Here is a 25,048-nt window from a genome sequence, read left to right as displayed (position 1 = left end):
TCCGCTGCTCGCGGATTCGCGGATTTTGCGGGAGATTCGCAAATCTCGCGGATTGCGAATTTACCGAAAATCCGCAAAATCCGCGAGCGAAACGGATTTTCCGCCCATGCTTACAGGAAAGGCCTCTCCGGACTAAATCTGCACTGCATTAGTTTAAATCACCCTCTTTCTCCAGCCACCTACACCTGAGTCCCATGCAGAGAGCCAATCAGGGAGAAGTCCTGTTCGATACCTGAGCTCAGTTCTTTCCGTATCTACAGCAAGATGATGCGCTTCGACCAAGATGTACTCATTATTTCATTCTCCAAGGAAAATGCAGATAAACACACATTCACATGAAACTAACCTTTTTGATGCTTATGACGAGCTCAGCTCATCATGAGGCACAGTGGAGCTGTGCTCATGACGAGCTGAGCTCGTCATAACGGCGGCGGAACGCCCACGCGGGGCTAATTCCCCTCCTGTGCGGGCGTTCAACTGGAGTGGGCGGAGTCAGCTCAGCTCGTCATGAGCACAGCTCCACTGTGCAACATGGCAAGCACCGCGGCGCCGCGCGCGGCCCTCCCTCCCCCCTGTACCGCGGGGGAATTAGGACCGCTTGGAAGGGGCTAAAACAAAAGATACATTCAGTTAACATTGGCTGGTGCAGCTTTGCTGCTGTAACGCGATAGAGAAAAGATACATGGCAAGAAAGAAATATGGCAGCTGAGCAGCGGCCATTTTAAATTGAGGCCTACATTAGCTGTGGCTAATTTAACGTGAATATCACACAGTAAATACATTTGAGTGTTGCAGATTAATGCTCCTCGTGGGCGTGGTTCTTAATGTATGCATTATTGATGCAACGACACTGCCTCGGGCTGCGTTCAGGGAACATTGTAAAGAACACGTCTTAATTAATGAGCAGCATTGGTGACCGCAAAGCTGGGAAACAAACCTACCCCCTCACATCAAGGTTCCTCTTGTGTCCACTGTGAGGTGTGATATTTGGGGGAGTGAGCTCTCAAGTTGTCACCTCAGGTGTGCGTAGATTCTACAGGCTTGACTTTCCAACTAGCTTTGCTTTTATAATTAACCAACAAAGAATATAATTTACATATCTGTCACCAGGCTACGTGCCATATGGATAGCTTGCATCCAGTCATCCCTGACTTTTAGACAATGACACTAAGCATGCTGGGACTTGTAGTTTTACCTGTTCCATATATGTTGGACTCCAAGTCTTGTTGTGCTCTTCAGCATATTTTTAAATGACTGGTCTTATAGTTTACCGATTTCTAGATAAAGAGCACACAGCTGGGCAGTGTTCTTCTATTTCTAACCCTTTTGGATGAAAGTTGTTATTTTTTTCCGCGAGTTCACAGCATGTGTTCTGAGAAATGATTCCAATGGATCAGAAAAAATGTTGGACTGTACTGAATAAATATATCCACAAGGATAGAGCAGGGATTGAAAGGCCTGCTGGAAAGTCACCTTCATGACAGAGGCCTGAAGGCTGATGTGTAAATACAACAAGCATTGGCAGAGCCAATACGACTGGGCCATTTTCGTACATATTGTTTCTGAAATTGGTGTGTGTCTGTGTGCATCGGAGAAGCCTAACCGTTTTGAGAAGACAGACTAAAGTGTCCAGTGTTACAACAAAGAAAACAGTCCAGGCCTTTATTTCACTAGGACTTGGTATCCAAAACAGATGTTTGTTTTATAAAATAATCCAGAAACAAATGGAGAAAGTAACCACATGTGGCCATCCCCGTTACAGCACAGAAAACTGCACACTTGCTGTGACAGTCCAAAATATGGCTGTTCTTTTCCAATCCTTCTTTACTCTGAAATGCTGCAATCTGGTATCTTCAGACCCCGGCATTTAAAGTGACACTTGTTTGCTGTTATTGTAATGTAATATGTATATAGCACTTACTCCCCTGCATGGCTCACTGGAGCGCTTACCTACATGGGTAGTACGCAACATCATGTAGGGTGTGTGACTGGAAGAGTGCACTTTGTTTTCATCCCATGTGCGAAGTGTTTCCACACGTTGCGTGAGCGCCACCGAGGTGCAGCTAGTGTGCTGGGCCAATGTGCTTAGCAGTGTAGTTGATGAAGAGGTGTGAGAGACAGGCGTGCAGTTTATGGTTTTCAGGAAGCTGGCAGCTTTGAAAAGCAGAGCTGGGAGGCAGCTTTGAACAGCTGTGAAGATCCCTTTATGGAATTTCTTATGATCTGGGTTAGTTATTGTGCTGAGTTGTCTAGTCTGAGGTTTGTGCTGTAAAGTGTGTGTCCTACATGGGCAGAGGTTGGTGGAAAGAGAGATGGTTGGTAATCTGCTGGGATGGGTTTGTTACTGTCATCCCACATAAAATTGTGATTATGAGACATCAAGAGGCGTTCATCGTACATAGATAGTCGGGACCTGCAGTGTTGAACCAAATTAAAGCCCTCCCTTGGCCAGTGTCATGCGCAGATCGCTTCAGTTATTCAACGCCAGTTTAGATGGTGATAGGTGGTTTATTGCTGTGGACTGGTACAGTAATGGGTTAAGGACATGACCCGTAGAAATTCTATCTTATGTGAGTGTAAGAAGGTCAAGCAGTAGAAAGGAGTTATTAAGATACCTCTTTAAACTGCAATCTGGTGCCCGACTGTGGGTATTATGGTCCCCCCCCCCACCCGGACTGGCCATAGCAGGCACCGGGTGATTCCCTGGTGGGCAGCTAGGGTGGGGGACCGGTTCTGGGCCCCTGGGGGGGCATTTTTGTTACCGGGATGGCAATATCTGCCCCCTGTAACAACATCGTCCAAAACCGGCCCTCGTAAACTGCTCAGCTGCACCCCCACTCAACCCAGGGGGGACCCAGCCGAGCAGTTTGCCAGGGCCGGTTTCAGTTCCCAGTCCGGCCCTGGTTATGGTGTTAGTATTGTTGAGAAACAGAACAAATATATACAAATTGTCATTCCTATATGATACATAGGCTGGACACTGGTCAGCCCTTCATAACACACCTGGACAGAGAACGTTCTCTGCTGGTTTGGCTGTTTCATATCCACGGACTGTTGATTGTACCTTATGGAGCATTTATTATCCGGGTTCTATCCCAGCCTTGAGGAATAATGTAGTTATCTTAGAAATGGAGGTGCTATCCCCTCTCTTCTGAAGTATAAATGCTCCTGGACGCTTCAGATCTTGGTTGGTGGCGAGGCTGAGCCCCAGAGCTCGGCTGCTTCTACCGGGAAAGCGACACCTCCTATGTGTACCGGGGTGTGGTGAGTTGTGGTTCAAGCCTGAAGCGTAGCGCCTTGTTTTGTTTATATTGTTTGAGTTTTAGGTATAGCAGTCATGTTCCTTGAGAGGCTCTGTGGACAGTGCAGAGCGCCTTGAGCGTCGCTCTTTGAGCTATAGATAGCCAGTGGAGTGATTCCAGGCCTGGAGTTGTGTGTCTCTTGTCGGAGGCCTTGTGTCAGTGATTTGGAAGTGTTGTATTTTGTGTGGGAGGAAACTGGAAAAGAAGCTTCAGACTTTTGGCAAAGTCAAGCTTGGATGTGGAGTGTGAGGACAGCTTGCATCTTTTGGTTATCGCGCATGAATTCCGCCTGCACCTGAGTGAATGTGTATTTTCTTTCAAGTGCGACCCCATCCTCATGAAAACTGAGATCAGGAAAAAGAAAAGAGGAAACCAGTCTGGGCTTGAGTGTCCTGCCTGGGTGGTGTCCTGAGGGGATGGGGCCCCCAGCATCTGTGGTGTGGCCCTTGTGGCTGCCCACAGGGCAGTTAGAAAACATGGTGTTTGACCAGACACTGGAAGGCAAAACCAGCTCGGGGGTGCGCATCTGTACAGATGCTGCGTGATCTGAGGGGCCCATGAATGCAGCACTCTCGTGGGGGAGTCTGCCTTGGATTGCAAACCTGTGTCCATGGGAGCCTTGCAGCTGTGTATGTGGGATTTCTTCGGCTTTACTTATTGGACTTTTCATATTGAAAGATGTGCCCCCCCCCAGCTTTAGAACTTAAAGGGGTCATCAGAGCATTCTCCATTGGCAGGAGTTCAGGGGCGGGGTTATTCTAATTAGGATGCTACTTAATATGCAAGGGACACTTTACACTTCTCTCTTCTTTTGAACTGGAGGGCTTAGTGCTACGAGACAAAACATGGTATTGACTGCAGGATTCCTCGGTTTTTTAAAAAAAGTTGTATTTATGATCGCCTGCTCCCTCTTTCTACGCACAAAGGTGAAGGTGTGGTTTGGAAATTTGTTTTTGTGTTCTCAAGAAACATAAAAAGTTGTTAAACAACCCGTGGTTCTTTTTTCCCTTGTTTTTTGTTTCTTCAGAAGAGTGCTGTCTGGATGAGTTTACTCAGTTTTAAGACCTGGACCCCAGTGGGAGCAGCTGAAGGCAGACAGGGCTCACTGGCTGTCTGCCTTATTTCTTGGGATGCCTCTGCCACCTCCGAGGCCAGAGGTCACAGGGAGTAAGCCAGCAGTAGTGACCCCTAAATGACACCCATGCACCTTGCACAATGATGGGTGTGATGGAGGCCCGCACAGCCCCAGCAGAGCAGGGGGGGGGGGCAGTGTGTCTTATTTTCGAGGGGACCCCCTCACCCTCAGTCTAAGCCATGCACTGAATGCCTTGCAGATTTCGTGCAATGAAATGAAATAAGAAATAGTTAAAAGCTTGGGAAAGCCTCTCTGTTTCATGGTGCAGGCCCCTGCAGTTTAGAGGGGCCCAGACGTTCAGGCCTCCCCCCCCCCCCCTCTATTGGGCCCAAGGCCATGGGCGTAGGAACTGTGGGGGACGAGGGGGATATATCCCCCCCAGATTTTGGAGTGGGGGGGACACGGGGGACAAGACATTAGCACGCGAAGGCGAGAACAAATGCCCTGCACAGGCTGTACTTGACCTTTGACTTGCTCCCAGTTACCTGTGATCAGGCTGCACGCCTGATGAGGCGAAAAGGGATTTAGCCACCCCCACCCTCCGTCATCGTGTCAGCCCGGGCTGCTTGACTTGCTGGGGCAGGGCAGTGTCTGGAGTCTTTTCTCCAGAGGGCTCGAGCTTTTCACAAGTCTTTTAAAGGCCATTTACATCCCGCTTGCAACTCGTTAAGGAGGTTTTGTTGTTTTGTTCACTGGTTCGTACCCCCTGTGTCTCCACTCAGCCTTTTCCTGTACTTTGTATTTTGTTTTTACTGCCACAGTGGGAGAATGCATTCAGTGAAAAGGCATCTCACAAGTAGGGATGCCACCTTTCCCCCAAAAAAACGGCCATTTGTTGTGTTCTCCTTTACAGAGTCTGCAAGAGAACTTTAATATATTGTTACTTCATTTTTAAAATACACAACTCTCATGAATCAACACATTTGTACAAAGGCACCCACAGAATACTGGCTCTTTCGGTAGTATTAGATGCCTACTTTATTCCATCTGCAGCAATGGGGCTGGGGCAAGAGGGGAGAGTTGACTGAGAATGTGGAATGGCACGAGGAGGGAGACTAGGGCGGAGGCTTTAGGGTATGGTGCTGGATTGAAGAACATGTGACAGCTTCAGTCATTCCTGGCTTTCCATTCACCACAATGCTTCATCTTGAGACATGCAGTTTTATTTCTTACATTGCAAGTTGGGTCTCAAAAACCCCAAAATGTAAAGTGCTATTTGATGAAATCCATAGTTGCCAAAGAAGTCAAACATTTCATAAGGTCAGCTGGATGCTGTGATACCACATGTTAGAATGTGGATTCATTAATTTCCAATACTGAAACTGCTTGATCAATTAGTGAAACCAAACATAAGCCCCGCACAGCTATTTTAAGAAGTGCATTTTTCATTCACATCATACTTGTAACAAACATTGTCAAGGCAATATAATATTATTTTGAATAACATATAGAGAATCTGTTTTTTATTAAATTTCACTAAAAGGCAAGGCAGGTAAAGCACAAACAGCAGGGCAAGCTTTTCTAACACAATAAAAGCAAATTTACTAAATGAATTGTGAGTTTGTGAGTGGCAGTGTGTGTGAGTGTGTCACAGAGTACAAAGGTACAAAAGAGTGCAAGAGATATAGTGAGAATGTGTGTGTGGGTGTATGTTTGTTATGCATGCAAGTGTGCTGCTGGTCTGGCATACTGGAGGTTATTCTTGCCTTATGGACATGGGTACTAACAGCATATGGATGGGAGGTGTGCCCTATGGCCATCTGCAGGCCTTGACATGCTTGTATGAAGGCACCGTCAGTGGCTGTGGGGTCTCAAACTGCCTAACTGAGAAAGCTGATAACCCATTCATACCCATCAGCAGGGACACAGAACACCCACCACCACCACACCTGGCTGAAGGTCCTGATATGATGCACATAATTTTTAGCACATGGGCTGGATCCATAGCAAAATGTTGGAACTGATATTTGAGGTAACTATTGTCATAAGATGTCCAGTACTCATTTTATAAATGGGTTGTTAATGGCAAAATTCTGACTCTTGCATACTGAGGGAATTTTTAAAGGTACCCATGACTGTGGCTGCAGTAACCATGGGTACATTCTGGCACTGTCATATGGAATGTAGTCATTGGCCTAAGTGTCTCACCCATGAAAAATGTGGATCTTGGTATAGTGGAAGTTATTTCTGTCTTAAGACATTTTAAAAAATCAGATTTAATCCTAGGAAACCAGGCTTCCAAGGTGCACCATGAATACTGGAATATTTCATGAATGCCCTCTGAGGGTCTACTGCGTTTTCGAAATTTGATCCCAAAATGTTTTAACAATTCTCCCTAGTTGATGTCTATTATCCCTTAAATCATGTACAAGAAAGGTGTTAAATCATTTTGCTTGCTGCAATTACATAGATCTTTTTCCTCCTATAATGGCTATGAGGTTAGCTCTGACCCCACTTCTTTAATTGTTTGTCCTACCCCATTGCTGGGAGCAGGACTGGCTTTAAGGCGGTGCTAACGGTACAACAGCATCTGGCATGGACTTTGGTGGGGGAGCTGTGTTTAAAAATAATTTTTAGTTTAGAAGTAAATTAACTTCCTTGGGCATCAGGCAGTTTTCAGGCAACAATAAAAATGTCAAGTTAACTCTGGAGATTAATGTTCCTACTAATAAGCGTTCGAAATTTTGTCTAATGGAAATGTTGGCTCATCGTAAAGTAGTGTGGGGGGTTAATGTGCCTGCTTCAAAGAACGTGTACCTTGCAGATCATAGAACTGAGTGAACTATGAGTAGCACTAAAAAAAGTATACGTGATTTTTCCACATTCGTCTAATTACAGTGTGAATAGAAATAACAATAAAGCATGCTTACAAACTGTGACTACATGCCTGTCTTTCTCAATGTTTCACTTTAAAACTATCTGATTGTATAAACGGGCGTACGGTCTCATGCAACAGGCAATTTCTATAGGGTCACTGGAAAGACCACACGGTTGTCCCTGTCCCCCCCAGAAACGTAGTGTCTCCTACGCCCCTGCCCAAGGCAAATGCATTATTGTGCGATCTGTGCGACACTGGGGTCCCTCATTACTTTCTGCAAGAGGGGGGGGGGCGGAGTTCCATCATTTTGCGTTGCGCCACTGGGCACTATTTATTTATTTTATTTTTATTTATTTATCTAATGCGATTTTATATAACGCGAACATTACCCCAAGGTGTCAGAGCGCTTTACAAAAGAACCAGTTGCAATACATAAGGATTTAGGATTACATGAGTTACATATAAGATACAAACAGAAAAAATTGCAAATGCACAAGTTGTAAAGTCACTAAAGGAAGAGATACAAATAGTAAACTCTAAGAATCACATAGGAAATCACGAAATCCCCGAAACTGGCAGGTTATGAGACCGTGAATAGGGATAAACCATACGAATGATTATAAACATTCTGGCAGAGGGTTTGTCGGCCTCGGAGCCTCTCTCCCCCTCTTCCAGGGAGGTTTGGGTGTGGCTCGCCCCATCTTTGAGTCTTTAACCACAGAAACCCTGCGTGTGCTGACCCGCACAGACATGCCGAGGATCACGCGCCTTAGTGCGTGCCTTTTCTCGGCGGTTTTGCCACTTCAGACGTGTTATTTTTTGCCCGTTTTTTTGTGGTTCTTCGAGAACCTGCAGCTGCCCTCTGCAGCTGGAAGCTGCTCAGAACCGGTTTCATGACGTCACGGAGCGGCGGCACCATCTACAGAGAGACAAACTTATAAACATGCATGGTGGAAAATAATGAATTATTAAATGTGGCGGAGCAGGGGCGTCGACAGAGAAGGCACGAGCTCTGGGGTAAATGAACAAATGAAGGTTTAGATTCCGCCACCTTTGATGAAAGGCGGAGCCCGCTGTTCACACTCACTAAGTTCAATCGCAAATGTGTCTGCAACGCCCTGGCCCGAAGGCGTGTTTTCCCGGTATAATTTGGACATGTTCAGCTCTGAATCTAAACGAGCGGCCACACCCAAGACAGCCGGCAGCCATTTTGTTGGATTTTCAATTGCCGGCTTCTGCTGAAGAAAGCAAAACAGATGGAAATAAAGAGCCTCATTTATGACAAGTGTCACATCGCTGCTAGACTTCTCAGTGCTCCCTCCTTGCGACATGATGGATGCGTCATATTTACTGTACGGTGCATCATGTATCAAGGAATGGCAGATACGTATCTGTCCGTGCAAAAGTGGTGCATTGCTGGGGTGTGTCGGAAAACAGACGCAACTCCAGCAATGTGTCCTTTCACCTGGGGGCAAGCCCAGGGCACGAGTCGGGGGGGGTACACGCGGGTGGACGGCGTCCACCCACTATTTTCACAGGGTGCCAAAAAGTTGGGCCCCACTGATAAATGTGCTGAACTCGTCCCGGTGTCATTTGCAAACACCTGGACACCTTTAGCAGCGCCTGCATGTTGTTGTCTGCTTTTGATCCGCAACAACGTGTAGGAGGGGATGGAGCTTTCTCAGTTCAGACTCCTGCTGGGGCCATAACAAAGGCTGAATTTGAGGGGTCACCAGGCCTCCTTTTGTTCGAGTCTCTTGGCTGGGAGCTGTCCGGAGCCTGACACCTAGAAGCAAATGCAGCAGAGGGGAAACAAAGGCTCGCACCTTGGTAGCACATCCCACATACTTAAGAGAGGCAGCTTTTAATTTTTTTCAGGCTCTGTTTAGGAGACAAGCATGCACTGTAAGAATATCAGATGCGTCTGTCTTTCCCAGTATTTACACAGAAAAAGTAGCATTTATATAGTGCTCACTACCCCTGAGGAGGCGTTGTAATCATTTAACTATCCTAATTTTTTTCTTGTATAGCACTATGGGTAGAGTAAGTTTGCGCTGACAAAAGGCAACATTGTTTAATGTGTAGCTTACATAGTGCCAATATCGGCCCACTCACCAGCCCGCTCACAGCAACATGCATGTCGAAGAAATAAGCAGACAAGACAACTTTTTGTTGGAGAAAAGTAGCTGCAGGTTTATTAGCATACACACATGACAACAAGGTGGGTTAACTTACAGACGATCCAAAGGCAAGCCGCCCCTCGCGGCCTACCACCTGATGGGCCAATTTGCAACGTGGCCTTAGCCAATCGTTGCTTAGCAGTTGTGGTGAGGAGATAGCCCCTCCCATTTCCGGTGAACCATTGGTCCACCCTCTTGCTCACTCCCCCCCCCTACGAGGGGCAGAGCTTTCAAGCGACCCCTGGTTGTACAGGTTTCCAACCGCCCGTAGGATAGCAGGGCGCCGTCGCATTCCCAGGGTCCACCAGCCAGACTTCCTGGGGATATTAGGCCTCAGCATCCTTTGTGCTTCTGAAGAGGGTAATCCCGTGTACCTTTCCGCCTCTGGATCGCCCTGTAACTCCGCCTGCAACACAAATGAGAAAACATTAGAAGACATCCCCCCCCCCCCCACCCTGAAAACGCCGGGTATGCGGTAGGGAGGGAAACAGCGTCAGGGTGAGGGGACGGCGGACAAAGAGGCCGCTAGGTGGGCGGGGGAGGAATATATACTCTCCCCCGCCCACACCAGGCCGGAAGAGACGCGCGGGATCTCGTAGCGCTGGGCTGCCCCGTGTGCCATCTTGTGGCACTATGGGGGCCGCCCTCTTACTTGTGTCCCCTGCGGGGACGTGTCGGTCGGCCTGCAAAAGTGTGAATCTTGTGCCTAAATCAGGAGGGTTTCCCTGTATGCTCGAAATGTGCTCCAATGTACTCATGATGGACACGTTAAACATATATGTGAGGGCTTAAGCGCCTTGATAGCACGTGTCGCGATGTCACGCGCTGGGATGTCACTTACTGATTAACTAGGTTTGTCATCCCCCCACTTCTTTTTATAGGACTTGTGCCCTGGGCAAGCCCGATGTGAAAGGGCCCCAGTCACCCTTACGCCTGCTATGAAGCAGGCGTCAGGTTTTCACGCAATGGCGTCCTTGAAGTGGCGCACGGAAATCTTATAGATTTCAACGCGCCTCTTCTACGAGGCTTTGATGCGGGGGAACGCCCACCCCGCATACATTATCCCTGATGCAGGTAATGTAGCGCAGGGGTTTACAAAGTCACACATCTGCCTAGATGCGTCACTTTGTAAATAGGGCTCAACATGGCACATTTTTTACGCCACCGGTGCATCACAGAAAGTGATGCACGGCCTCCTAAATAAGGCTGAGTTCACTTGGCTCACCAGACCCTCAACTCACCGATCACCCCCCTTATAACTTGTATTGTATGTGCTGGGTAAAATATTACTCCAGTTTGTTCTATATGTATGGTTGTACGGTTGCAAGGTACAACAATGTTATATATTTTAATAAATGAAAACGTGAGTCTCTCGCTAAAATTGAGTGTCTGATACGCACCAACCAGCATTATTTCAGCTTTATTTTAGCTGTCTCCCGCCTGAAATTACCTCTACTTCAATACATGTCTGTGGGGAAAAATGTGTTCCCCCGATTTGTTGTTCAAAGTCTCCCACTTTCCAGTTTTAAATGTTGGCATCAATGTAGTCCCGCCCGCCACGCGGCTAAAGTTGGTTGCGAAGAATGCGGCAGGTCACTGCAGCACCTGTATTTGAATCAACATACTGGCGTCCCGGCCAGACATGTGTGCCCACCACTAAGGAGGCGTTCCCTGGGGGGCTGACAGCATTTGATATGGGGCTTTGGGGTACAGCCTGCCATGCACTGCAGCTGCTCCTGCCGCCGTGCACCACTGTCCCTCCTTAAATTGGGACAGCAGTGCGTCCGGAGGAGAGCTCTGGCAGAACGCATGTCCCTAACTAGAGAGTGATTTAGAAAAGGGGGTGGTGATGAACAGAGTGTCTGAGTTAAACAGACCACTCTTACCCAGTCCAAAGATCAGGGCTTGATCCATCACCGTTATTTATCTCACTGCCCCATCCCAGCTCAGAACCTGGCTACATGCAAATCAGTCTGTCCCTGGCCCAGTGCATCATGGGAACAGGGCAGACTAAACTACCAAGCCAATTCTTCACCAGAAAGGAGACAAGCTACCGGGGACCGGTTTCTGGCATTTCAGCCTTCTTCGGCCCGACTTGCTTGAATCCTGATGGAGCAGTGAGAAAGGGACTCATGTCTGAGTATACCCTGCCACACCTATAGTGGCCAAAACGATTTAGAAAAGGGGGTGGTGATGAACAGAGTGTCTGAGTTAAACAGACCACTCTTACCCAGTCCAAAGATCAGGGCTTGATCCATCACCGTTATTTATCTCACTGCCCCATCCCAGCTCAGAACCTGGCTATATGCAAATCAGTCTGTCCCTGGCCCAGTGCATCATGGGAACAGGGAAGACTAAACTACCAAGCCAATTCTTCACCAGAAAGGAGACAAGCTACCGGGGACCGGTTTCTGGCATTTCAGCCTTCTTCGGCCCGACTTGCTTGAATCCTGATGGAGCAGTGAGAAAGGGACTCATGTCTGAGTATACCCTGCCACAACTATAGTGGCCAAAAACGATTTAGAAAAGGGGGTGGTGATGAACAGAGTGTCTGAGTTAAACAGACCACTCTTACCCAGTCCAAAGATCAGGGCTTGATCCATCACCGTTATTTATCTCACTGCCCCATCCCAGCTCAGAACCTGGCTATATGCAAATCAGTCTGTCCCTGGCCCAGTGCATCATGGGAACAGGGCAGACTAAACTACCAAGCCAATTCTTCACCAGAAAGGAGACAAGCTACCGGGGACCGGTTTCTGGCATTTCAGCCTTCTTCGGCCCGACTTGCTTGAATCCTGATGGAGCAGTGAGAAAGGGACTCATGTCTGAGTATACCCTGCCACACCTATAGTGGCCAAAAACGATTTAGAAAAGGGGGTGGTGATGAACAGAGTGTCTGAGTTAAACAGACCACTCTTACCCAGTCCAAAGATCAGGGCTTGATCCATCACCGTTATTTATCTCACTGCCCCATCCCAGCTCAGAACCTGGCTATATGCAAATCAGTCTGTCCCTGGCCCAGTGCATCATGGGAACAGGGCAGACTAAACTACCAAGCCAATTCTTCACCAGAAAGGAGACAAGCTACCGGGGACCGGTTTCTGGCATTTCAGCCTTCTCATTGCACCATCAGGATTCAAGCAAACCGGGCCGAAGACGGCTGTAATGCCAGAAACCGGTCCCCGGGAGCTTGTTTCCTTCCCAGTGTAAGAATTGGCTTTTGTAGTTTGGTTTGTCCTGTTCCCATCATGCACTGGGACAGGAACAGACTAATTTGCATACAGCCAGGTTCTGAAACTGGGATGGTGCAGTGAGCTAAAAAACGGTGTTGGATCTAGCCCTGATCTCTTGACTGGGTGAGAGCTTTCTGCTTAATTCAGAGACTCTGTCCCTCACCACCCCTTGTTGTAAATATTTTTGTCCACCCTAAGCGTGGAAGGGTATTCTCAGATGTGAGACCCTTGCTCATTGCACCATCAGGATTCAAGCAAACCGGGCCGAAGACGGCTGTAATGCCAGAAACCGGTCCCCGGGAGCTTGTTTCCTTCCCAGTGTAAGAATTGGCTTTTGTAGTTTGGTTTGTCCTGTTCCCATCATGCACTGGGACAGGAACAGACTAATTTGCATACAGCCAGGTTCTGAAACTGGGATGGTGCAGTGAGCTAAAAAACGGTGTTGGATCTAGCCCTGATCTCTTGACTGGGTGAGAGCTTTCTGCTTAATTCAGAGACTCTGTCCCTCACCACCCCTTGTCCTAACTAGAGAGTGGCAGCTGCCACCCAAAGAAAGTTGGGGAGGCGTAAAAAGATAATATTTTAGAAAATGTACCTCTCGCTGCCCGACAGCCGCCTCAGTGCTACACTCCTGGCATCCTCTGGGAAGGCACAGGTTTCCGACCCAATCCAGACGCTATGAGAGCAGCGCCAGGATTGGACTGAGAGGTCTGGTCTGCTGCTCAGACACTTCCTGGGAGCCTGGAGCTTTTCTCCAAACCAGTTGCGAACACAGCTGGGTTGAAGAAATACAAGTGTGCATGTCTGTTTGGCCAGCCTGAGACGGTCCGCCAAACCTACATGTGCACTTCTAAGTGCCCAGCACTTGCCTGTCATGGCCCAGTCCCAACCCGCAATCACGCATCATCAGCCAGAGCCCGTCACAGAAAAATAAAATGATATTATGGTTTGAATATAAAAATAATTCTATGACGGACTCTGATCAGTGGGGCGAAGCTCGTCCGCCATTACGGAGGAGCAACCCCTGTAACTAGACCTAACCTAGCTTTGATGGCCCTTCCGGAACATTGACCTGCACGATTGCAAGGAGTGTGATCAGGGAGGGCGTTCTTGTGTCGATTCACGTTTTCTGCCTCAACTCGAATCTTCTTTAATTCAACATGACTGAAAACAACAACTACCTCACACTAACATTATTAATGCCAAGAAACATGTGAGTATTAGAGAGCTCGACAGAATTCAATCAATGCACAGCAAATGTATATGGATTACTTCTGGCCACTAGTCCCTTGCTTTGACCCAACCTAAACTTTGCTGCTTCCCTACTGCTGCGAGGAACAAGTCCAGTGCTTAATTTGAGGTGGTCATTTACGGTGCTGGGCACCAGCACTTAATTGTCAGCATCAGCTTTAGTGATAGTTCACCACATGGTGGCGCTGTCTGTCTAATTTTGACATGAGCCCAACATGTGTGTTTAACCCCTTGTCTGCTGATGACGGAACCGCTCCGTCATCAGCTGCGGTGGCGCTGTGCTGATGACGGAGCGGTTCCGTCATGGCCCGCTCGCTGCTCATGCGCGAATTCCGCACCTGCGCTGAGCGTTCTATTGAGCGGGGCGGGCTGTGACGGAACCGCTCCGTCATAAGCACAGCGCCACCGACGCTGGTGACGGAGCGGTTCCGTCACCAGCATGCGCCCGCCGCACGGCCGCCCGCCCCATTAGCACTGCGGCAGAATAGCCGCCGCAGTGAAGGGGTTAACAAGTCAATATGCATAGTAAATCAATAATACCAGCCACTCACGCCATTATTATAGCTTTGTCCGTGGCATAACAGAGGCCCCCGCAGCCCCCACGGTGTGGGGGAGCCTCCTCAGCACAGTACTCTGGCCGGCTGGAGAGCTTCTGATTGAGTCTGGAGGGGGCACATCCACATACCTTGCAGGGGGCCCTCTCAAGTTTCTTTATGCCACTGTGCTTTGGTGTACTGGAATAGTCTGAATTGTCACACTTGTAGGAGTGTGAAGGTAAGTGGCTGTGTTGATTCTGTCATTGACAGCGCTTGCAGGGGCACTGGGTGGTGCAGGCTGCAGTGGTCACTCGAGAAGGGCCTGGTGCTTACTTTTTAAAAAACATTTTTTACAAATTAAACACTGGGAACAATAAACCTATATCCTCCTCTCCATTTTTAGGTCTCGCCTGTCGATGCGCATGCGCATCGAGCAAGCAAGACTATGGGGGCTTATCCACTCTTTGTCCAACTTGCAAGGAATCGTGGCGATTCCTTGCAGTGCCCGTGACTTTTAAGCTCAATGCGCATGCGCATTGAGCTTAAAAGCGCGTGCACATGCCCCCAGCCGCCTGCCTTGCCTACTCTCCCGCCCCCTCACTTCTTGATTGCACGACCGCTAGGCCGTGCCTCCCTACTCTCCTCCCCCCTCCTCCTCCTACTCTCCTTGCACGGCCGCTAGGCCGTGCCTCCCCTACTCTCCTCCTCCTACTCTCCTCCCCTCGCCGTCTGTTCCCGCACTCCTCCCACACCCCCGCTCCGCCCCCTCCCCTGCCTGCCATGTCGCGTCGCATGGAAAGGGCTTATCTGGTATTGAATGATCGCAACTTAATTATTGAGTATTGGCTAAACAGCGGTATTATCCTTGCAACATAAAATAATTTGTACTCTTCATTAAAAATAAAAGTGTATTTTGTGTAACGCTACCACAGAGTACCCTTTACAGTTTAAAATTTCGTGTTTTGGGAAGGTAAGCTCACCTCGCATGATGTTTTTAACAGTTACATTTTACTTCACCGGAGTCTCGAGTTTATATTAAATTAAACCTCGGGGCCCTGTCCACTTATATTCCGTCCATACAGGGCTAGGTGAGCAGTGTCTTAAGCTGTGCGCAGGTGCAAAAGAGTAAAGTATATTTGCGCGCTTGTCTGAAAGAGTAGTTCATCACAGTGTAGCCTCCTCCCTCGAATCACGCTGTGCGCATGCGATCAGTATTTCATGTTGCGCATGCCTATGGGATACACGCATGGTACCTTGATGAAGCTTTTTTTCAGGGAATTGTACTCAGCGGTTTGCCCAGGGTCAGGAGAAGCAGCAGCTGTTGGGACCCTGCTGCTTTCACACCCTCTCCCCGCTCTGCCCCCTCCCCTGCCCGCCGTGTCGCATTTCTCCTCCCCCCTCCCCTTCTCTGCCTGTTTCAGCCTTCTTTTATCACGCAGACACCTCTCAGATCTGTTTCAAAGCCAAACTGCAACTTTCTTGCACTCTCACTCCTCCTCACTCACCCTCAACCCCTCACTCACCCTCACTCACCCTCAACCCCTCACCCTCAACATCAACCCCTCACCCTCACTCACCCTCACCCTCACTCACCCTCACCCTCACTCACCCTCACTCTCACTCACCCTCAACCCCTCACCCTCACTCACCCTCAACCCCTCACTCACCCTCACTCACCCTCACCCACCCTCACCCTCACTCACCTTCAACCCCTCACCCTCACACAGTGCAATAGGTCTTGGAGCATTTGAGTTAGAGCTTTTAGAAATGTTTATGGCTTTTTTTGTTTGTAATTCTTTAGCATTGGCTACAGGAAACAAAAATGCTAAAGATTTACAAAAAAAACCCATAAACAATTCTAAAAGCACTAACTCTAATGCTGCGAGACCTATTGCATTTCCAATGCTTGTTTAAAATGTAATGATTTTGGCGGCTGTTTGGGGATCACTTCTCCATATCAGACCCTCTTCTGTTTTTGTTGAAGTTTTTCAGGATTTTTTTTTAAACTGATTGCTCGGCTAGATTTGAACTGCAGCCTTTTGAGCAGGAGAGGTGCTCTTGCGATGCTTAATTTTCGAAGTGTTGGTTTTGTGGGGCAGCTGGTAAAAGAGTCTACGGTTAAGGGTCCACCACTTCTTAACCTTTTACTTAGCCTGTGTTCAAGATAGCAGCCCTGCCAAGTGTCACTCATTGAGGGTTAGACTAACTCATTCTGTGGATATCTTCACATGCAGAGGAGCTATCCACACAGAAGGAAATAGACTCTTTCCATGGGAGAAGCTTGAGCAGTACCTTGTGAATGCCCTAAAGAGGCATTGCAGGGAAACAGTAGGCCCCGCCCACAATGAAGATTCAGAGGCGAGCATCTCCCTTGGAGATGGAGGGAAGGACCAACAGAGGGAGTAACAGAGACAGAGGGACGGACAAGCAGAGGGACTAGTGGAGATGGAAAGAAGGACCAGGAGGGGCTAGTAGAGATGGAGGGAAGGACTAGAAGAGGGATGAGTAGAGACTGAGGGAAGGACTAGCAGAGGGACTAGTAAAGACTGAGGGAAGGACTAGCAGAGGGACTAGTAGAGACTGAGGGAAGGACTAGCAGAGGGACCAGTGGAGCTGTGCAGGGGGCCCCACACTTCAGACCCCCAGCCCTAGGCCTATGAGTATCTGCGAGTGTCAGGGATCCCCCACATATTCTGCAGTGGGCCCCATCATTCTGTATCACACCACTCCCCACCTCATCCCCTTTGACTGTGAAGACCTTGTCCCTCTTCATTGTTGATGACACTGTGCCTCCTTTTCCTCTTCTAGGCACCTTGCAGGCCACCCGCGCCCTGATGATCTCAGGCATCATCCTGGGGCTCATCGCGATATTCATCGCCGCCATGGGCATGAAGTGCCTGAAAGCCTTCGAGGATGAGAAGGAGAAGAAGGCGAAGGTGGCCATCACCGGCGGTGCGCTCTTCCTCATCGCTGGTAAGTAGGGCGCGGTTGGAGCGTTGTGGTCTGACTATCATCTGACAAAAATATAAAGCTTTTGAAAATATTGCACCATTGGAATTAATAATAGAAAATCTACACCCAGTGAAGCAACATTCCTGTAAGTGATGTTTAGGGCTGGATAGTTATCAGCTGATATGTCTGCCAGTATTCCAACAGAAGGGTGAGTGGCTACCTGTGCATAATGATCCCATTCCCAAGAGGAGAGACTTGAAGCTCTTGCCCAAAAGGTGATTTACCCCATCAGGTCAACTTCTCAAAATATGAAAATGCAAAGAGTCAAGAAGGCTGGCGGGGGAGCAGTGGCGGCTGTCACAATACGAAGTTGTGGGGCAAGAAGAATAGGCAGGGGGACGGAGAATGGAAAATAATAATTTTTTAAAACGTACCCTTTGCTGCTGCATCTGATGCCGACCGCCACCTCGGTGCTCTCCCAGCAGTCTCTGGGAAGGCAGAGGCTGCCCAGCCAATCCAGACTCTGCACTCATGGTATGATAGCAGCACCAGGATTGGTCTAGGCGGCCTGCTCTGTCGCTCAGACACTTCCTTGTAACATGCTGCATTTCTCCAACCCGTTGGTAAACACAGCTAGAATTTAAGACATAGAAGTGCGCATGTCTGTGCCCGGCACTCCTCCCAGCCACGCCCCACCCTATGCGCGTGCCTAAGGCAGTCACAGAAAAATAAAATGATCTTTTATTATTATTTTATTTTTCTGTGACTGAAGAGTGGGGCAAAGCCCCTCTGCCATTATGGAGTAGCCGCCCCAGGGGGGGTTCGGTATTTATATAGCTGAGATGAACAAAGCACTCCACACAGTGAACGAGGACAAAGGCCTGGTCGCAGCTGTTGGGAAAGGAAGGTGTGGGAAATGAGGAGCAGGGGCTATGCTTCCAGTGGTGCAGCCAGTGCAGTGGCACCGGACCTAGAGGCTTGAGGGGTCCACTGAATCCTGATTTTGCTGTATTTTATCATTCAGACAGCAGTTGGCGGGGGCATTTTGTAGTTTACACTAGGGGCCGTCACACATAGGATACCCCACTGAGGAGGAGGCTAGAGTTTCTTATCAATGCTTGTTGAGCTGTGCCTTGAACACTGGTGTTTTAAGCTGCTCTCAAAAGAGGAGAAGCGCCTCTGATGCTATTTAGGGGTGGGTAATAAATTCCACTCCCCCGGTGAAATTGGCAGAGTTTTGGCCACTCCGCGTTACGCTTGCACCACATCGTTCCGGCTAAACTCCACCAACCACTACGCGGTGGAGTTTATTCTCGTGCATGGCTCGCCAACAGTAAGTTGGCGAGCGCAAGCAAGAATTGACATCCCCTAGCGCAATTTTCAGGCACTAGGAGGGTACGCGGCGAGATTTACCCAATGTGGGCGGTCACAACCGCTTGCGGCGAAAAAGCTGCTGCTCGAGTAGAAAATTTACTTGAGCCACAGCGAAATCCTATGGTGTGCCACGTCGTGCTGTTCGCGCTGATCTTTCAGCAAAAATGTGCTCCCGGCTCTAAAAATCAGTGAGACCTGACAATGTCCACCCATTCACGGGACTCCGCGGAATCTCACAGAGTTTTCATGTAATTCCCTGGAATACCGGGGAGTGAAACTCAGCGAGCTCCGCCCACTCCTAAATTGCTAGTACAGGCTCAGTGCTCATAGTCCTCCAAGACTGGTCTTGTGGCATTTTATTTCCTGCACATTTTCAATTTCCAGTTTGGCGATATCAAGTCTTTGAGTGAGATAGTGATTATTTGTCCGGGTATGTTAGTAAAATGGTAGTCACAGCTTTATAGATTCACTGCAGGTACAGAAGATGATGGAAGCCTGTATGGGCCATGTTGGCGGGAGGGCACCCCAGGCCTGTGTCTTATGGCTCCAGTAATATTTGAAATCCTGTCTTGCATTGTCTAATATTGAATGTCCTACGTTGTCCTCTTGTAGGTCTTGCCGTCTTGATTGGCACCGCCTGGTATGGAAGCCTGATTGCCAAGGAGTTCTACAACGTCCTCACCCCCACCAACACTAAGTGAGTACCCTGATCCGCTCTCATACGAGAGGTGAAGCTTGCGTAGACTCATGGATTGGCCGCCAGAAGAAATGTTGGCATTGATTGCAGTGAATGAATTTGAAGAAGGGTTGTAGTCTGAGATGTAGAGTAGGGAATACCAAATAACCAGAGTATCGTAGTCAAAGTATTGACGAGGTAAGTGTACATAGGTACGTAAAGATATACTATTTGTAACTTCGCATCTACGTAACTTGACGATATATATATATATATATATATATATTTTTTTATTTTTGTTGTTGCAGAAAACACTCGCTATTGCAAAAGAGAGAATGTCCATACACTTGTGGATATTTCAAAATAGTCAATTTAATGACAATGCCGACGCGTTTCGGCTTTACACCTTGTTATATATATATATATATATATATCAAAAGAAGACCTGTCCGCTATGACTGCGGATTTGAAAAGGTGCCGACCTCTCTCCCCCACAACGAGTCTTATTCTCAATAAAACGCCATCACAACGTAGAAAGTTGTAGCAGTGGAGAAATTTATTGTGCAAATCATGGAGCAAGTGCTCTCCCTGACGCGTTTTGCTCCACGGACGGAGCTTGATCACATGACGTGTGACAAACAGGTGAGTTAATTTATCATCATTAAAAGCACTATCCCCCAAAGAAATAGGGACAATAGGCAAAAAAGTGCATTTAAGGGCATTATAGCCTAAGCATAACGAAAATGAATGGCAATCTAATATATGTAGAATGTCAATGTCTACTGAAAATAACAGCATAATGCTTCATTATACATTCTATCCTTCAACCATTATAAAAAGGTAACAAATGGTGGCAAGTGCCTGGCAATCAAAAGCGTCAGCAAACAAATTTGGGTTGTAAAAACCAAAAGGTAGTTCATCATAGGAAACATTTTTACGAGAATAAAATGCAAGTGCTCAATTATTCAGGCTTAAAAGTTAAGACAACTAAGATAGTATATTGCAACCTTCAAAGTGCTGATATGGTAAAACATGATAGCCGACCTCTTAAAAATAAATCATGTATAATATATAAAACAATTCTAAAGACTGCACATGGCTATATACCAAAACCTCTAAAGTGCTAGTGCCTAATATATTAAAAAATAGTGCCTTACATAAAAACTAATGGACAACGAATTCAGATGAGACTCAATATTCATATATACATTATCATTGTATCTCAAAAGTCCCCAAAGAGAACTTGTAAAGCGATTTCATCCATCTTAATTTAACAATTCTAGACTTATATGCTTTAATTGTATTTTAATACAAAGAAAAGATAAACAAATAATCACAAAAAGTGATACAATTCATCAATGGTGTTCAATCCGTTAGGAGCCTTGGTGTCAAGCAACAAGATAAAGTATGATTCCCTTTGTCTAAGGAGTTTTTCGCGGTCACCGCCCCGTCCGGGGTTAGGGACCGATCCTAGCAAGGTATACTGGAGGTCTTTCAATTTGTTATCATGTACGGCCTTGAAGTGGTGAGCCACTGGATAATTACTATCCGAATTTACTATTGCTCGCAGATGTTGTAAAATGCGTTGGTTAGCAGGCAATTTTGTACTCCCGATGTACACAAGGTTACAAGTGCACATCAGTTTATATATAACAAAGTCACTCCGACAAGTCAGATATTCTTTAATAGGGATCAACCATATATTTATTGTGACGGTACATATATGTGTAGTTAAGTATAGTAAATCAGTACTTAACTATATATACAACCCTGTCTATATTTTGGTCTTCGATATTCTAGTAGTTTGCCATTCGTTACTTGATTTATCATACCTCCTCCCTAAAAGGGCTCGGGCCCAATGGGTTGTGGGTAAAGAGCATCATGATGGTGGTTTGCCCATATGTATTTAAAATTGGCGATTTTCCTCTGTCCCCATGGATACAAGTGGATAAAATCAGATTTCAAGACTTCACCATCTGACCAGTGGTCAGCAGACACACTGCAGCGGAACTCCGAGCACAGACTTCTGAGTTTGAGATAATCCCCCCTGTAGATTTAAAAAGTTACGATCCGGGTGTTCCAGCAGCGATGCAATTGAGGTTCAACAGAAACCCACTTTTTAAAAAAAACAAAAAAAACACTAACGTGAAGCCCTCAGATTTAGGAATCAGAAAGGGTCTTACTCATTCCCTGCATAAACCTTAAAAGGTTTTCATTTTTGGGATCTTGTCAAAATAGGTAACACATCCAATTAAAGTCTAAAGAAAAATGCAAAATATGTAAATAAAATAAAGGTGCAACAGAACATAAAAAAAATTCATTACAAACAGAACGGGTCAGTAGTAGCAGAAGTGCACTTCTCAAACGAAGACAATGCATCTGTGTCTGGAGTCAAAATGCCGCTTCACAGTGCTAGAACTTCATGAAGATGGAAAGATTGCTAAAATCAACTGCATAAGAAATAGTTTCGAAAAGAATGATTTTTGGGGGGAAATTGGCAAGCAACCCCGTTTTTAGGTCTAACCTACCAGACAGAGCAAGCCATAGTGATAGGAGGGTCTTCTTAGCGCACTAGCGTACTAACCGTCGCTGCACCGCAGCGGGTGGCGAACAAAATAGTTCAGTATAGCATCGATCTTTCACTTCAGCAGCGGGTGGACACAATGAAACCGGGTTCTGGATCACTAGTGCAGTAACAACTGCACAGCAGGGAGCAGACATGGTGAAACTTGGTCCTGGTGCACCAGGTGAGTGACGGTTCCACGCCACGGCACGGATCGAATACAACAAAATGGGCCTTCGTACAGCGATGGTTCCTGCACCAGGATATAGGGTAGACTAGACACATCAATATTGTTGAGTCGACATAAGTGTAGGTCGATATTAAAACTTTGATATGATCACTCCCACATATTAGTAGGTCAGTAGATCGATGGTTCTTCTGCCACAGATTGGGTTTGACTCACGGGTAGTTACTTTTAGTCCCAAATTAATTTTAGTCCCACAACTGTTTAAGTCTTCATATAAATTATGCTCATTGGATGAGTGATCAACAATGATCAGTTTTCAATTGGAATTTTTCTGCATCCAGTTCATTAAAATGACTAATAAACCAAGGTCATGAACCACCACCAATGATACGTGATCCCAGCAGCAAAACATAGTGAGAAAATACATGTATTCAACACACCATTGACAGCCGTGCATCGTTAATGTGAAATCTCTATAAAAAAAGTGTTTTAAAGTGGCTTTCCTAACTCTGCGCCTCTCTCTTTTGGGTGATCGCACCTCTTGACTCTCTTTATTCTCTTGGTGCCTCTAGGTTTGAATTCGGCTACGCTCTCTTCATTGGCTGGGCCTCCGCAGTTCTGACTCTGATTGGAGGAGGTCTGCTCTGCTGCTCCTGCCCGAGGAAGGAGACCTCCTACCCGCCGTCGAGGAGCTTCCCCAATGCACCACCTTCCGGTGGCAAGGACTACGTGTAAGGCATGGCGACCCCAACATCTAGGACTTACCGGAAGCTTTGAAAGGCTCTTCCTATCAGATGGGCGCCTACGTCCATCACTTTCTTAAAGCAACTGCATGTTTGGTTGAAGAAAAAATATATTTTTTTCAAGACTGAGGAAAAAAAGAAAATCTCAATTTTGTACCTTGATTGAAAATTCTGAGCTTGGTCTGGCACACATTTTTTGTTTCAGGATTCTTTGACTCAAGTACGGAACAGGACAACTTTAATGTCCACGTCAACCTCTGTGCCTTCTATTAAAAGAAGTTGGAGCCCGACCAAGCCACCGCCATGTTTTTTTTTTTAAATTAGAGAAACTTCTTATCATTGCAAGTTTGTGATGCTTCTGCAATCAATATGCCAGCTGGCAGAAAATGTTTAAAAAAACTTTTTTTTCTAAGTAGAAATGCTGATATTTTAGGCTTTGGTAGACTTACGTCCCAGAAATACTGAGCTTGGTGTATTGGGAGATGAGGAAACAGCAGACCAGGTGGAACAGAGGGCAGTTGAAGAAGGATGGGCACACCTCATAAGGACACAACAGGAGAGCATTTTTTCAGTTTTTAGCAATATAATCAACGCTGTACCCCAAATATCAGATTTTCATATCAAAAGGAACATTTAGTACAGTCAGTACTGTGCATCTTCAACTTGAACCATACAGCAGATTTACAACAATATGTTTACTAGGATTAATGTCCCTATAGGTGCATTGTGTTCTTTTTTATTCAAATCATTGAATATATGATTGTTTTGTACATTTTGTTATGTTTTTGCATAACTGTAGACAGTGGAAGAATTTGCTTTTTCCACTGCAACAGAATGTAATTGCAACATTCAGCTTGTGTCACTGCAGTGTATCAGTCATTTAATCATGTACTTGTAATTGTTGTTTTTTCTTACTTTGTAATAATAAATTTGTACATTATTAAGAAGATTGCTTAATAGTAAAAAATCCTCATCCCTTCCAGGCAAGAATTAAGATATTGTAATAGCCTTTAAGAATATGGGTCTATTGCTGACGGGCTGTTTTAAGTAACTTGAACATTTTTCTGGGATTAAAAATGTCGTAATATCCTTTAAGAATCTGGGTCTATCGCTGATGGGCTGTTTTACCTAACTTGAACATTTTTCTGGGATTAAAAATGTCGTAATATCCTTTAAGAATCTGGGTCTATCGCTGATGGGCTGTTTTACCTAACTTGATCATCTTTCTGGAATTAAAGATCTTGTAATATCCTATAATAATCTGGGTCAATTGCTGACGGGCTGTTTTACCTAACTTGAACATCTTTCTGGGATTAAAAATGTTGTAATATCCTATAAGAATCTGGGTCGATCACTGATGGGCTGTTTTACCTAACTTGATCATCTTTCTGGAATTAAAGATGTTGTAATATCCTATAAGAATCTGGGTCAATTGCTGACGGGCTGTTTTAAGTAACTTGAACACCTTTCTGGAATTGAAGATGTTGTAATATCCTATAAGAAACTGGGTCTATTGCTGATGGGCTGTTTTACCTAACTTGATCATCTTTTTGGAATTAAAGATGTTGTAATATCCTATAAGAGTCTGGGTCAATTGCTGATGGGCTGTTTTAAGTAACTTGAACATCTTTCTGGAATTGAAGATGTTGTAATATCCTATAAGAAACTGGGTCTATTGATGATGGGCTGTTTTACCTAACTAGATCATCTTTCTGGAATTAAAGATGTTGTAATATCCTATAAGAATCTGGGTCAATTGCTGACGGGCTGTTTTAAGTAACTTGAACATCTTTCTGGAATTGAAGATGTTGTAATATCCTATAAGAATCTGGGTCAATTGCTGACGGGCTGTTTTAAGTAACTTGAACATCTTTCTGGAATTGAAGATGTTGTAATATCCTATAAGAAACTGGGTCTATTGCTGATGGGCTGTTTTACCTAACTTGATCATCTTTCTGGAATTAAAGATGTTGTAATATCCTATAAGAATCTGGGTCAATTGCTGACGGGCTGTTTTAAGTAACTTGAACATCTTTCTGGAATTGAAGATGTTGTAATATCATATAAGAATATGGGTCAATTGCTGACGGGCTGTTTT

The 25,048-nt window shown here is 46.2% G+C and overlaps 1 protein-coding gene across 1 annotated transcript in view; it reads left to right on the top strand.

The window, feature by feature from the left end:
- Positions 1 to 23,902, top strand: part of CLDN1 (claudin 1) — a 41,604-nt gene extending 17,702 nt beyond the window's left edge. The window contains exons 2-4 of the mRNA XM_086944628.1: positions 17,264 to 17,428; positions 19,394 to 19,478; positions 22,780 to 23,902. Of these exons, the coding sequence (XP_086800754.1) occupies positions 17,264 to 17,428; positions 19,394 to 19,478; positions 22,780 to 22,942 (413 nt within the window). The 3' untranslated portion in view covers positions 22,943 to 23,902. The remainder of the gene's footprint in view (positions 1 to 17,263; positions 17,429 to 19,393; positions 19,479 to 22,779) is intronic.
- The last annotated feature ends 1,146 nt before the right edge of the window (positions 23,903 to 25,048 follow it).

The sequence above is a fragment of the Lissotriton vulgaris genome, chromosome 11 (assembly GCF_964263255.1).
Source record: "Lissotriton vulgaris chromosome 11, aLisVul1.2, whole genome shotgun sequence".
Taxonomy (NCBI): Eukaryota; Metazoa; Chordata; class Amphibia; order Caudata; family Salamandridae; genus Lissotriton; species Lissotriton vulgaris.
This window is presented reverse-complemented; position numbering and strand designations above follow the sequence as displayed.